The sequence below is a fragment of the Marmota marmota genome, unplaced genomic scaffold (assembly GCF_001458135.2).
Source record: "Marmota marmota marmota unplaced genomic scaffold, marMar, whole genome shotgun sequence".
NCBI lineage: Eukaryota > Metazoa > Chordata > Mammalia > Rodentia > Sciuridae > Marmota > Marmota marmota.
Window position 1 is genome coordinate 6,345,369 of NW_026000171.1, and position 15,715 is coordinate 6,361,083.

The 15,715-nt window shown below is 46.2% G+C and overlaps 1 protein-coding gene across 22 annotated transcripts in view; it reads right to left on the minus strand.

Moving 5' to 3' along the window:
* Positions 1 to 15,715, minus strand: part of Cacna1c (calcium voltage-gated channel subunit alpha1 C) — a 698,188-nt gene that overhangs the window by 540,877 nt on the left and 141,596 nt on the right. For all 22 annotated transcript variants that reach the window (XM_048787468.1, XM_048787454.1, XM_048787460.1 and 19 more), the window contains exons 2-3: positions 12,495 to 12,810; positions 8,186 to 8,291 (exon numbers count right to left, since the gene is read on the minus strand). In XM_048787468.1, coding sequence (XP_048643425.1) covers positions 8,186 to 8,291; positions 12,495 to 12,810 — 422 coding nt within the window. The remainder of the gene's footprint in view (positions 1 to 8,185; positions 8,292 to 12,494; positions 12,811 to 15,715) is intronic.

Sequence of the window (15,715 nt, forward strand, 5' to 3'; positions counted from 1 at the left end):
TTGGTAGAGAAACAACCACATAAAGGGCATACACTCCAGCTGAGGACTTAAAAACTAAAGTGCACCCCTCTGTCCTAGACCCCAGGGAGGCCACACAGCATAGCAGTGAAGAGCAGAGAATTTCACACCTGGGCCCTTCTCAGCTCTGCTGCTTCATAGCTGAGTGACCTTGAGTAAGTTCACTTCCCTGTGCCTCTTTCTCATCTTTAAAATCGAATGACTATAATAAATATGCACAATTATTATATAGCAATTAAAATGTAACTAACTAAATAAAAGTCTGGTTAAAATTATAGTAGAGGTCCTGTGGAGTTGTTGAAAAGACCAAATGACTTAACACACTGTAATGTACTTAGAACAGTGCCAGCAATGTGTTGACATTACTGTTGCTATTATTATTAGTTAGAAGGCATGAATCCAACAACTTCCATCATATGGAAACCAGTGAGAAGAAGGAAATAAAGAGGAGAAAAGGGCTTCCAAGAAGCCCAAATCAATGTTATAAAATCCACAAAGTAAAGCTAATGCACTTTATTCATACATGAGTCCCTTGATCAGAATTGATTTACTCTTACTTTGCACATAACCAGAACAGACCAGGTTATCTACTCTCCTAGCCCACTGGAGAGAGGAGCAGCAAGTTAAAAGAGTGGGTGCTGGAGCAGGTAGACAGCCCAACAGGGTGGGGTATGAAAACAATGTCTAAAACCTTTCTTAGATCCTAGCATTCTGGGACCCTTTGGGGGTTCCCTTGTCTCCTGATAGCTGGGTGGTATTATTGCCAGTCCAATAATTGAATCCTAATGATTGTGCACTTCTCAAAAAGGATGATATATGCTTAGTATTTTTTTTTTCTAAGGATCCAGGGATTTCTATTTTATATTCTAGAAAGAATTTCTTCAAATATATTTATGTGCCGAGGAGTTTGGTATATGAAAGGGTTCCATTACATAAGAAGTGAATTTTATATGGAGCATTTTTCCCCCCAGAATGAATAAAGATGGGTAAAAATGGAGCAAGAGGTGTCACCATATTTAGACTTCAAAGCATCACCTCTTCTCCCATCCATCAGCAAACACAGAGCAGACAATGCCTCCTCCTCTCTCTGAAATATTTAGTGGATAAACACTGAGTCAAACAATTGCCCCAGGCACCCTGAGGGTTTATGACCATTAGATTAGGCACAAGTCTATCCAGGAGCTTGCCATCCGATTTGAAATGTCATGTTCCTGATGAGGCAGAGCCGTGATCCTGGCTGGCCTCCTTTCCTGCTCTGGCCTGGCAATGTGCTCTGTCCTTTCTAATGATGGTGCTGGTGCAGGTGCTGGGGACAAGAGTTTTGTCTGTGATTTTGAACCTCTGCATTCTACACAGCAGCCATTCGTCAAGAGGTGTTCTGAGGAACCCACTCCTACCCCCTCTGCCTGACCTAGGGAGTCACGGTGCACTTTAAACACCCAGGGAGGAAGCTGCAGCCTAGGTTAAGAACACAGCTGTGGAAACCACAATCCATCCACACACGCTGTCCTCACATCATGGCTACCTCTCACAGGGCAAAACATTTCCATTATCTGAGTTTCACATTCTCATCTAGAAAATGGGAAACAATTATATTCATTTCACAGCATTATTGTGATGTTTAAAAGCATTAATGCACAACGCTTTTAGGAACTCAACTATAGGTGTTGCAGACTCATCAACTATGCCTGTTGCTACTGTGTTAAAAACCTGGAGATGGGGTTGAGGCTGGGACTGAGCAGTAGAGCACCTGCCTAACATGCCCAAGTCCCTGGTTTCCATCCCCAGCACCACAAAAATATAAAGGAGGCTTAGAGAAGTCTTATAATAACTTTACTTCCGTCAACTCAGAATTTACTGAGTTTATTTTGCAACAGAACCATTTTTTTATTTGTTTGTTTGAAAATACCGGCTAACATTGCTACAGAATGTTTCATCTTTGAAACATGTTCACATCTGCCTCATCAGGTTCTCACAGCAACCCTACACACTCCAGAAAATAGAGAAAAGAGCCCAAGCTGGGGTTTCACACAGGCCTGAGTTCAAAGTCCAGCTGTGCCACTCACTCACTCACCAAGTCACTTTACTTCTTGGAGATTTCATTTCCTCATCTGAAATAAAAGGACAATGCCTAGCAGCCTGCATTCATTCACCTAGTCATTCACTCAACAGATATTTATCAAGAGCTGGACAGGTGCCTGATACTGGTCAAAACACTGGAGGTACTGCCATGAATAAGATGGATAAATTCTCCACCCTCCAGGAAACAAATAAATATAGTACAGTTTATTTGGAGAGGGGTATTTAAAATAGTATATACAAAGCCCTGGCACCTAATGAGACTCAGTGAAGGTATATTATGATTAAGCAGGTATTACTACTCTCACTGGCCAGAGGAGATGAAACAGAAGGTTAAGTGACTGACCAGGGCCACACAGTTCAGGTCTCTCTTCCTAGGTCAATGCCTGCAATCCTGGCTCCAGCGCAGCTTTAAGACACACGCTAGTCCTAGTTCCACTCAGACCAGATTATTTGGAATTCCTAAGGGGAGACCTCACTCAGTAGAGGCCCTTTCTCAATGCACTGGTCCAAGCTAATTCTCTCACCCAAAAACAGTCTCTCTGTTTCTGTCTTCAGCACCCTGTGGCCCCCTCATTGCTCAGCGCAGGAGAGGTTGTTTGTACATGATTCAGGAACTACGTGGCTTATTACCCGCGATCATCTATTAATATGTTTCATAACCCTAGTGTATCTGCAAAGTGTGTGTCTGGTGCATTAAGATGACACACACAAGATAGCAATAATAAACCCCATTTTTGTTATGATCATTATTGTTGATGCATGAAAGCCCCACAAAGACTTCTCACTCGCAGGCAAATTCGACAATAAAAGAAATCACAGCTCACTGCACAAAGAGGAGTGAAAGTCAAAGGGGCAGTTTTTTTAGTCACTTCTCAGAGCATGCCCCTCTCAGAGCTTGGGAGGGAGGACTCGATTCATGTCAGAACTTGAGGGTTCAAATGAGGGACCCCACATGTCTTCAACCTAGCATTGCCTAGGAATTGAGAGGAAGGGAGGTGACCTTGGCTTTACAGTGCCTCTGACATGCCCTGGATCCCTGAGCTAACTGGTTAGAAGGCAAAAAAAAAAAAAAAAAAAAGGCCCTGTGAAGAATGCAGTCCACACAGGCCCCCCAGAAAATAAAGATGAGCCACCCACAGACACACACCAATCCTGCTGGATTTGAGTTGCCAGGAAACAGAGATTTGGTGTCCTCTTGCACCCTTGTGAGACAAAAGCTATCCTGAAAGACATTGATCCTGATGTACCTACAGGGACCCCAGGAGGAGAGTGGCTTTCAGACTCTGGTCTGAGTTCTAAGGGACAGCATGCATTTGCCTGTGCCAGGCACAGCTCTACACATTTCACATATTAATCTTCACAACCAGGTTATGGTGCTATCTTGCCTCAATTTCACAGTGATACATTAGTACGTCTGACGTCCCAAGTTTCTTCCCAGTCTAGCTCCAGCCCCTGGGCAAGACAACTCTCCTCTCACAGCCCCCAAACCATTGCTTTTCTGGCCTCTTCCCTTCTCCCCGCCTCCACCAAAAGCCTGGCTCTTGCTACATAAAGTACATAACATTGTTCTTTGCATAAGGTCAAATGCCAGATATATTCTCTTAATATTCCAACGCAAGCCAAGTCTTTGTGGACTTCAGGATTTGCAGAGAACTGGGTGTTTTCCATGCACGATAGGTTCTCTCTGCTGGCAGAGGCTATTCAACAGGCACATACAATTTACCTACCGAGCAACAGCTATTGACAGAACAAGTTTACCGTTGCCATATTGTAAATGATGGCTTATGGAGTAGCTGGCATTGCCAGTGCTAGGTCTGTGAATAATCCAGAAGAGAACTTCATGTCACAGACCAGCTCAGGTTTCAGTATGCTTCACTAGCTTGATGAAAAGATAACGAAGATAATGGATTTGGGAGCAGAAGTATGTATTAGATGGTGCATAAGACTTTTATTTAAATAATGAGAGAAAGATCTTAAAAATAAAACTCTATTCTGGAATACTTTTCAACTCTTGAAAAGGAAAGAAAGCAAAGCGTTAGAAAAATGAAGTAGGGATTAAATGCAGCGGGTGGGAGAAAGCAAAGAGTCCAGGAAAGAATGGAAGGGAACTGACGGATTTGTGAGAGAAACTGAGAGCAGGAGCAAGCATAGATGTGCATTTGCAAATCCTGTGACGGGCAAGCGCGCTTTGCTAAATAGACTGCTCTTCAACCCAATAGAGTGGGAAACCTCTTGGCAGTTGACGTATGTCATCTTTCTGTTTGGATCCTAGAAAGAGCTTGTGGGTAGATAGAGCAGACTGTGGAGAGAGCTGAAGGTGGATCCACTCAGACTATGGAGAACATTCTAGATCACTGCTTTCAAACAGCAGTGCATAGGCCCCTGCATCTGAACCACCAGGGGAGCTTGTGCCAAACACCGGGACCTACTCCAGATTCATGGCATCAGACTCTCTGGGTCAGGACTGGGAACATGCATGTGACCCAGTTCACCACAGGATTTTCATGCCTCAGAGTCTGAGAACCACTGATACAGGTGCATCACTGTCTCTCTTTTGTTATTGCTCAGAGCAGGACTCTATTAATTCTTTATAAAAATAAGAAAAAAGAAGGGCCAGTGTTGTGTCTCTATGGTAGAGCTCTTGCCTAGCATGCTTGAGGCACTGGGTTCGATCCCTGACACCACATAAAAATAAATAAACAAATAAAATAAAGGTATATGTCCATCTACAACTAAAAAAAAATTAAGAAGAAAAAGGTATGACACTAACGGGGAAATTCTCAAGTTTCATTTTGGAAGTACTAGATCATTTAAGGAGTCAGTCCGGGATGACTAGTGGAATATTTCAGGCATCAGCACACAGTCATTACGTACCTATGATTTCCTAGCCCAGGAAAGGCTACACAGTCAGATCAACAGCCTCTTCAAAGCTCAGCACACTCCTCAAAGTCAGATTGTCAGCCTTGAGTTGCCATCAAGTCCAGCTTTTGACCTACTGACTGGTCCCCTCTTTCATATTTTTAAATTGTTTCCTTAGCTTCCAAGACTTCACTCTCTGAAATTCCCCCTCCTACTTCTCAGGCCAAATTGTCCCCATATCCTTTCTTGGGTCTTTCTTCTCCACCCTCTCTGTAAACACTGCTCTCCAGGGCCCAGCTTGGCCTTCAGCTCCCCCTGCCCTCGGCCCTATGGCAGGTGCTCTGGTCCATGCCCACGGCCTCTCCCTCTCCCCATTCTCTCATTACCCGCTAGTCTACAACCTCATCCAAAACTGTCTCCCGAGCTCCACGCCTGCCAACTACCCGTTGGACATCACCATCATACACACCAGGGGCTCCTCACCTAACAAATCCCCAGTCATATCCATAATGCCTTGACTCTTGAATGTGACCTTCCCCTGAAGTCCTTCTCCTTGATAATGCCACTTGGCCACCCATGTCACCATGCTGGGACTCAGCCCTCTCCTTTGCCCACAATACTGGGCTGGTCACAAGTGCAGGCAAGTTCACCTTCTAAATCCACCACCCTCTCCGTCCCTATTGTCACTAACATCTGAACTTTGGCAAAGTTTCCTTTTTTCTTCACATTGAGGCTCCAACTGAGCTGCTCAGCCCTTCTTGCTATAAGAGTTCTCTCCTGCTCTTCAGGGGCTCCTCATCATTGGAAGTTAAATCCAGCTGTTGGCATGGACTATGAAGCCACCATCACCTGGCTCTTCTCCTTCATTCAAAATCAGCACCCCATCATTCAGAGTATGACCACAGGTCCTTTGCACATGTGCATACTCCAGCCCAAAAACATCTCTTTGGGCCTGGAAATCACCTCTTGTAAGACCTTTCACTATTTGCAAACATTTTCTTATGTTTATCTTTCCTATCAGTCACAGACAGGGTCTACATCTGGACATATTCCAAATCCAGTACCCAGCTCCAGGTGTGAATGCTTGCCAAGTGACTGCACAAGCATATGGTAGAGCAGCAGAGGAAGAGACTGAAGGGAGAATCTCAGGCCGTCATGAAGGTCCAGGCAAAAGGTGAATCAGGTTTGGGTTGGGATGAGGACAGTGAAGATGACAGCAGTAATAAGACCCACACTCACAGTGCCCAGTGCTCAGCCCTGGTCCAGAGCTGATGTGGACTTTTTCTTTTTTGTTGGTTTTCTGGGTGGATTTCTGAATCCTGCTTGGCTACTGCCTCACCCCACCATGCAGTCCATGGCACTGGCGACCCCAGAGAAGGTATGACCCCATGGAATTCAGAGAGTGATGAGTCAAATCCACAGTTTTATTGAGATGTCATTCACATAAAAACCCCCATCCTAAGTCACTGATTCAATGATTTTGTGCGAAGTTCTAGTTTTAGAACACGTCCATTGCTCACTGGTAGGATTTAAGAGAAACTATAATATGTCCAGCATCTTCTATGCCCAGCCACCTCCAGAATAAGTCCAACCTTGACCCCTGGTTCCCTCCCACAGCCCCTCCACCTCCTGGAGGCACAAGGTTGACAGGTCTCGGTCAGCCCAGGGCTTCTCTCTGGGCAACCTCCCAAGTGGTCCTACTAATCCTCCTGGGAGCTGTGGGATGAGGGGGCCATTACATGACCATCTCTGAGACCTAAGATAAACCAAACTCCTCTGCCCACAAAGTACCCCAAAACTTCACTGGCATAAAAACAAGACCTGGATTCTATTTGTAACCAGGCCTCTTTTTGAAATTACAGATTAAGTGTTATGCTGCAGAGGGATTCTGGAAGGACCATGGGAGGGGAGGGAGGTGGACACAGAGAAGAAACAGAACAAACAGAAGGAGCTCCTGCTTTGGGGAGACTGTTCAGCTTGTTCTTATTTTGACATGGGGACAATTTCTTGCCTGTTAAGAGACAAGGTCATGCCTCAGAAGGCTGCACGGACTGCCACTGATGGTCTGTCATGTCATCACTCGGCACTCACTGCCCAGCTCAGGAACCTTTGGAACGTGTCCTTACCACGCAACCCCACACCCATCCAGAAGCCCGGCAGCCCCCCACACACTGAATGCCCTAACCCATATGGGTCTGCAACTAGCTGCAAAAGCATGCATCAAATTTACTTTCCAAAGGGGCCAAGGGATATGTCAAAGGTTCTAAGACAAAAGAACCATCCCCCGGATAGCATCAGCAGACAGTAACGATGGAAAGGAGACTCTATAACCCTCCTGATTCTTCTGAAAGCAATCGCATCCGACAGTCCAGTCTCAGTCACTTGAGGAAGGTGCTGGCAACAGGGGAAAGATGGTGGCTTTGGTGACCAAACACTGCTTTGGGGGACTCATATGAAAAGTTATGCTGTCTTTGCAAGGGGAGAGAGACAATATTGTTCTACATGCCCATCACAGAGGCATCCCAAAGTGGCCCAGTTTCACCAACCACATTCCAGAGCGCTTTTCCTCACATGCCCAGACGGAGAAAAGGCCTTTGTAATGACTTCGTGCTCAGCCAAAAGTAAACACACTCTCCACTTTTTCCATGGACAAATCCTAACCCCAAATTGCCAGCACTGGCCTCTCCACAATCCAAATGGAAAGCCTCCTTTCCCAAGAAAATAAAACCTTTTTAACTCAATAATACATCTTGGCTGCAAAAGCAAACTTTCCTGAAAGCTTCCTAGAAATTATTTATCATGCAATCACGCAGCCAGGCTGCAGATCGCCTGAGCAAATCCTACCAATAGGACAAAGGCACTCAAAATACATAGGACAAATGATCCAGGAATAAATGCTCACTCCAGCACACCTGCACTTGCAACTTAGGCAGCACATTTTATAACTCACACAGGATCCGCCACACACATACACACACACGCACACACACACACACACACACACAGAGTTCGCTGCCTCCTAATTGGAATATTCTTTCTGAAAACAGGCTGTGATAAGACAGGTGCTGATTTGAATAAAGAGCAAAATGGCATTCCAGATCTGAGCTCGGCAGCGCTTTGGTACATGTCAAACGCACATCTCACTCCTCTCGCACATTCCAACTCGAATCCATGTGATCCAACTTCAGTTCTCCACAGAGTAGTAAGAAACGACTTGAGGACTTACCAGGTTGGAATTGGTGGCATTGGAATCATCTTCTGGAAAGGGAATATAGATTGCTAAGGCCACACAATTGGCAAAAATAGTCAGTAAAATAATTATTTCAAATGGTCTGAGGAAGGGAGTTAAGGAAGTTAACGCTGCAGCGAGCCCAAGTGAAACAAATATACATCTCTCTATTTTTTTTTAAATGAATCAAAGATTGGTAAGAATTTTGTTTAAACAATGCATTCCAAGCCCCTTGTATTCTGAAAAGAAACATATGCCTTTTTAAGTGCTTCCAGTGGGGCCCCGCCAAAATTTTTCCTAATATGTCAAAAGCAGTGGAGGCCAGTCGCGTGCCAGAGTAAACACAGATTTCTAAAAACTTTTTTCCCCTTCTTTTATTTATTTAGATTGCATTTGACTTCATTTTCCCTCATGTGGACTTGGAGTGGCTTTTACAGGCTGTACCTGCCCCAGGCAGGGCTCCCTGGATCCCCGTTTCCACGTGGCTTCTGTGCTGCCACCAGGAGACCCAATCGCACCTGGGAACGACAGCAGTGGAGTGGGATTTTAAGACAAAGTGACATTTCATGGTTTTCATTAAAATCTGGAGAATTTATTTTTTAATCTTTGAAAGTGAAAAGTGGTTTTCTTCCTCCCCTCTCCCCCTCCCCCTCCTTCTCCTTCTTCTCCTCTTTCATTTTCTGACAGATTCCAGAGAACCTAAAGCCCGTCTGGGGTGAGGGGCTCAGGACCCCCCAGAGTGTGGCAGGATGTGTGCTGCGTGTTTAAAGAAGGGCAGCCATCTCCCCTTTAGGGACACCCCTGGTTCTGCAGAGGTCCTGCCTCCGGTAAGCAAGGCTCCAGTTGCTGGTCCTCCCAACTTCTCCATCGATGGTGCTGGTCTCTAGAGGGACAACCCAGAGTTCACTCACCAGTAACAGAACACACTGAGGTTCCCAGTCCCTGACTTCTTCATCAAAACACAGGACCCTCTAGAGACAAATGAGCTAATGGGATAATACCCTTCCAATGAGCCCACCCCACCACACCCAACCCAAGGCCAGAAAAGGAAGCTCCACAGGAAGGGCCCAACTTGTGCCCTTCTATCTCCACTCCTACCAGCCCGGTCCCTTCTGCCAACTTTCAGCCTCATTCAGAGTCTAACAGGAGAAAGAGAAGGGGATGGAAATCGTTGGGTGAAAGAACCAGTTTAATTCTCCCAGGGAAATCTCTACTCACAAAGGTAACAAATTTTGAAGTAGGAAAAGACCTTAGAAATGATCTGGTCCAAACCTCTGAGGCCCAGAGAGCCCAAGAAACTTTCCCAAGGTTCCCTAACAGATTAATGACCAGGCAGGACTAGAACCCATATTTCCTGCCCACCAGTGCAGTACTCACCCCCGTCACACACAGCCTTCTGACTGTGTACCCAGGCAGCACTGGACCAGGGTCACAGAATGCTGGAAGTGGGAGGAATCTCAGTGATTATCTGGTGGCAGAACCCCTCAGCCCCAAAGGAGAGCTCAGGGTCCATTTAGCCAGCACGCCTCCTTCAAGGTGCCTATTTTTTTTTTTTTTTTGCATGTGTGCCTTGATATTAAAAGGTGGCATGCAGTAGACCTGTCCAACTTCCCCACTTTACAGATGTGGACAGTAAAACAACTGTTCGAGATTCCAACCTGGCAATGAACAGAGCCAGGGCCAGAACCCAGACCCACTCACTAATCTCTTACCTCATGCTGCCCTTGAGTTGACCAAGGACTCAGTGGTGACATTGGGGGTGCAGATGCCAGGGTGGGTATGGTGACAGTGAGAACAGGAGCTAACATTTATCGAGAGCCTACTCCATGCTAGGCACTGGTCTAACTGCACCACACAAACACCCAGCATAGAAAGTACAGCTATCACTCCCATTGTTAAGGGAGGAAACGGAGGCACAGAAAGGTACATGTTAACTTGTCCAAAGTCACAGAGCTGGTGGTAGAATGGGATCTAGTCTGGCTCTAGACTCTGAATTTGTGAGGGCTCCTCTACACTGATCTCGCCTGTGTTACCCTAGAGCATTTTCATGACGTCAGTTCCTCCAGCTCTCCTACTGCAGCACCTCTTCCTGCCCAAACCCTTTCCCACCTGCTTAGGAGAGTGACACTCGCCCTAGGGGCTGGTCAGTTTCATTCTCATCATCTGCTACCCTGTGCTCTTCCCTCCAGGACATGAGCTCAAGAAGTCAGCTGAGCCAGACTTCCTGTGCCTCCATTCATCTAATGTAACTGGCTGCCTCCACCCCCATGGGGATACCTGAGCTTGGGATGTTTCAAGTGCTACCAGTTCTACCTCGTGCCCCTGCTCAGGCTATCCATCCATCGTGTTATGCTAAGAGCATTGGCTAATGTCGGAAATGAGGCTGTGTAAAGAAACCAATCAGGAAGATAAGAAGAGCCATCAGCCGAAAAGCAGAGGAGAACCCAGGTAAGCCCTGGATACACTGCATGTCACCCTGGGAGGACCAGGTCATTTTTTAAACTGCATTCTTAATGACAATATCAGATTCCACCTTTTCCTAGCTCCTTATCTGTCCAGCTATCCTTCCTCGGCAGTCTAGGAACGCCACCCATGAAGCAGAAAGGCCCACATCGCCTCCTCCAGGTGGGAAGCACATTCCCCAGGAAGGGTGACTGCCACACAGTGAATGTTCAGGCTGCTGTCCGAGGTCCCGCTATGTCCCAACAGAGCTGGACTGCACCCCCTGAACATCCACCCAGGTACTCATCTAGTCCCCACCTGTGCCTGACCTGCAGGGGCCCTCATTTCTTCCACTCCATGGTTCTGCCTCAAGCAGCTTTGGAAGCAGCCTATGGCTGACCACACCCACCTCCCATTCACTCATCATACTACATCGCTCAGGTCTGACCTGGCAATTCTGCAGCAGCCCCTTCATTTAAATTCTCTTGAAGTTACTTTTTACTTGAGAGGCTTAAGCATGCATAGAATGAATACTGCTTACTCTAAAGAACTTTCTTTTATCCCCAGATCACCTTCTTCTAACTTCTGACCATTACCCAAGATTTTTAAATCTTTCCCTAAAAACTTACTAATGAAACCTAACACCCCTATCCTGGGCATTGAGAAATATGGTAGTCCTATCCAAACAAATTCTTACTGCAAAAATGCCAAATATTAAGACCCAGCATACCACCAGGGGGGAAAAAAAAGACCCAGGGTTCAAATCCCATCTGATACTAAGCATATGACCCTGGAGAATCTTTCACATGGGATTCATTTCATCACTAGGGAAAATCAGGGGTAGACCTATAAATCTTTAAGATTTTTTTCTAATCTCCATGACTCTATGACACTTCGATATTAGGGGCCTTGCAATTCTATGGTGACATGCCTTGGAGCTATGTTCTCTGAAGAACCCATTCATTGGTTTCTATGTGTACAGAAGGGCTCTGTGTTTTAAACTCCAGACCAGTGTTCCCAACTGTAACTACTTTAGAATCACCTGGAGAATTTTTTTTAAGAATGCCTGGGTAGAGCTCAGGCATCTAAAGTTTGCTAAAACTTTCTACAGAATTCTAACATGCTACCAAGGCTGAGAGCCACTGCTCCCAGGCCCTGGAGCCAAGAAACTGGGCTGTTGATGGCTACATTCTTATATCTCCTGGGCTGCTTCATCCTTGAGAGAGGTGAGGTCATGAAACTATCCTAGTACAGTAACAAAGGAGGGAACAAAGGTTGTGAAGTAGCCCATGATGACTATTAACACAATCACCTGAGTGGATCCCCAGGCAAGCTGAGCCATGTAAGTGCTTCAGATATGGGATTTTTTGGATTTGGGAATATTTGCATTCACATAATGAGAAAGTATGGGAAGGGGATCCAAGTCTAAACACAAAATTCATCTATGATTCACATGTATCTCATACACATAGTGTGAAGGTAATTTTATACAGTGTTTTTACTGAGCCTGTATTTGAACTACTATCCATCATGTGAAGAAGATGTGGAAGCTTCTACTTGTGGCATCGTGTTTCAGATTTTGGAGCAATTCAGATTTCAGATTTTGGATTAGGGACGTTAGAGCCATATGTGGGGGGAAAAATTAAAACCTAGGCATCGTGAGCCCTGTCCCCAGGATCCTGATTCATTGAGTCTAGGACAGGGCCTCTAACTGTGTTTTCACAGGCCTCACTGATGCAGACCCACAAACCAGCTGTAGGCACAGCACCATCTACAGAGGCTGCTGCCTGGTAAGCCCCAGAGGGCTGGCCTCTAGGACACAAGTCCCACAAGCACCCTTCCCGGGCCAAAGCACAAAGGATATTTCCATTCGACGATGCTTATACATGCTCTCCGGATGGGGTTCTTCAGGGTCAGACAGAGCAGGGCACGGGGTGGCCGCGTGGCGGTTGTGCCACCCTGTTTTTTGGGTTTCCCATACTGCTGCCGTTTCCGCTGCGTGGAGCTGACTGTGGAGATGGTCGCATTGCCAGCACTGCCCATCAGCTTGGCCTGCCGGGCTGCATCAATGGCTGCTTGCCAAGACAGGGCTGCCCCTGGGGTGGGGATGTGCTCAGGGGCAAGCCCCGCAGCTGCGTTGGCATTCATGTTGGCTGAGCGTGGGCTCCCATAGTTGGAACCTGCAGCAAAAGAGGAAAGAGGACAACAGTCACTAGAGGGAAAATAGGTGCACCTGGGACACAGATTCACATTTTTTAAAAAATTTCATTTCAAGCTATTGCATAAAATTGGGAGGTGACACATGAAAACACTAGTGTGATGTGCTAAGAAACCACCAGGAAATTGGTTCTAGGCTAAGTTTGGTCTAGTTCAGTTGGGTGACCTTGGACAGGTGGCTCCCTTCCCTGATCTCACCGCCTCATTTGAGGCAGACAAGAGACGTGCCTACCTCAGAATTCGTGAACCTCAGCAGCACTGTACTAGTTAGGAAAGGAGGGTGCATTGGAAGATAGAACACAATGCAATGCATAAATTCCAACACATTTGTAAGAACAACTCACAAACAAAAGGATATTCTTCAAACAGAACAGAATGGTTGTTTAAGGGGGGTGAGGAAGAAAATCAGAGTAAGATGTGGGGATAAGAAGGAATAAAGAATGAATGCATGAGTGAGTGAGCATCATATAAATTCATAACAAATATGCATTGAAGAATGTAATTCACTTAGCTCTCTGCACCTGAGTTCCAGAACCAAAACTAAATACAATAAAACGAGGGGACTGAACTCAAGTTAAGTTCACATCCAGTGCTACAGCTTAGATCTTAAATGTCCCCCCAAAGACCTCTGTGTTAAAGGCTTGGCCTTCAGGGAGATGTTACTGGGGGTTGTGGATCCTTTGAGGTAGGGCCTAACAGGAGGTCTTTGGGTCACTGGGGGCATGCCCTTGAAGGGGACTCTGGGACCCTAGTCTCTTCCTCTTCCCTTTTGATTCCTCGGTGGGATGAGTAGTTTTGCTCTGCCACATGTTCCTGCCCTGATGTGCTGCCTCACCATAGGCCCAAAGCAACAGGACCAATTTATTGTTAACTGAAGCCTCCAAACCCATGAGCCCAAACAAATCTCTTCTCTCCATAAGATGATTATATCAGGTATCTGTCACAGAGATGGAAATTGCAAATCCAGGCCCCCAAAGCATCTGACTTAAGTTTGGCACAGGTGGGAGAGGGAGGGGAGCTTGATGGTTTAAATTATAGGCAAATCCCTTGACATCTGACATCTCTCACAGAGAAAGAAGGTCTAGGACCTCTCCTCTTGAAATGAGTTGCCCTTTTCTGACTTTTTCCACTAATAAAGTACAGCAGAAGAGACACTATGGGATTTCCAAGCTCAAAACGGCCAAGTTGCCTAGACCTGAGTTTCTCAGGATGGATAGCTGAAGGAAAGCAAAAGCCACCATACTGTGAGGAAGCCTACTAGCTGCATGGAGAGACCATGTGGAAAGAGAGAGTCCAGATAAGCCTACAGCTGCTGTAGTCACCAACTGCACTTCAAGAGAGACCCCAAGCCAGAACAGTGCCAAATGAGGAACTTCCTGAATTTCTGACCCATAACAACTGAGAGATAACAAGATGCTTGCTATTGTAAGCCACTTTGCTTTGGGGTGATTTATTATATAGCATTTGACATCTGAGGAGGGGAGCTATGTGGCATGGTCAACAGGATGGAGTAGAGAGTACTGTCCAGGAGAAACTCTTGATAGGAGCCAGCAAAATCCAGAGGGCCCTACCTAAGAAGAGATGGCTACACTGCTCTGGTTTAAAGGTACCAAAGCCTTCAAGAAAGTCCCTAAGACACCACATAAGCATGACACTCTCTAGTCTGTTAGGAAAGATGCCTTACCCTAGAATCTGTAAGGTTTGCCAAATAATCAGCTCACCCTGGACCCAAACGTGTGCCTCCCAGAACAGATGTTCGACCTTGATATTTGTAACGCCGGTGAGCTGACCTAGTGCAGTGAGATCAACAAAAGCCTCAGAGAATGGAATGCTACCATGAAAGGTGAATCTGGCATGTGGATACCACTTCAATTGCTTGGAGACAAGTGGCGGAGCAGCCAGACCAATTTCACATACATCAATTGAGTCCTCCCACAGTGACCTTCTCTGCTCAGTGTACACAGGTCCTCCCAAGGCAGCTGCTGGGCACAGAATGAACTACATTGTTGAACCCCTTCCCTCTCCTCACCTGGGGCTCCTCAGTATACAGGTGGAAACGTAGTGCCTCTCCCAATCATCTCCCCAGCTCTTGGCTTGTGCTGGTCCTTCTATATTTGGACTCCAAAATAACTTTGCTCCCAGGGTGACCTGCTTCCTAGAACCTACCATCACCACGACTACTCTTGACTCCCACAGGAGCCTGTTAAGGGCACTTGGCCCAGCTTGGCCAGTGTTTTGGTTAAACTTCTAGATTGAGAAGGGCCTAGAAATTAACAAAGCACACTTCTAGGTGAGTCTGTGAAGGTGTTTCCAGAGACACTTGGCATAAAGGTCAGCCAACTGAGGGGGAAGACCTGCCCTGAATGGCAGCACCATCCAATAGGCCCAGATGGAACAAAAAACAGACAAGAAGGGGCAAGTGCATGCACATGCACACTCAGCTTTTCTTGAGCAGTAGGTTTACTGCTGCTGCCATTAACATAGACATCAAACTCCAAGTTCTTCACCCTCTCACTGTGAACTTGCACCAGCAAATCTCCAGGGGCATTCCAAACCTTCAGCCTGGGACTGGGGCCTTCCTTATCTGGTCCCCCTTGTTCTGCACGTCCACCTTTTAGACTGAGCAACTACTGGTTTCTCCATTTCTCCAATCTGCACATGGCCAGACTGATTATGTAAGCCACACTAAAAAAAAAAATCCCCTCTAATAATTGCATGTACATTCTATTTGTTCTGTTCCTCTGGAGAGCCCTAATACAACAGACAGAATATTTTCACCCTACAGAGTCCATCCCAGAGAGAGAACTCAGGATCATGGGATTCTTGCATCCAGCCATGCCAGAAGTTAGCCCTACTTTGAGGGACAGG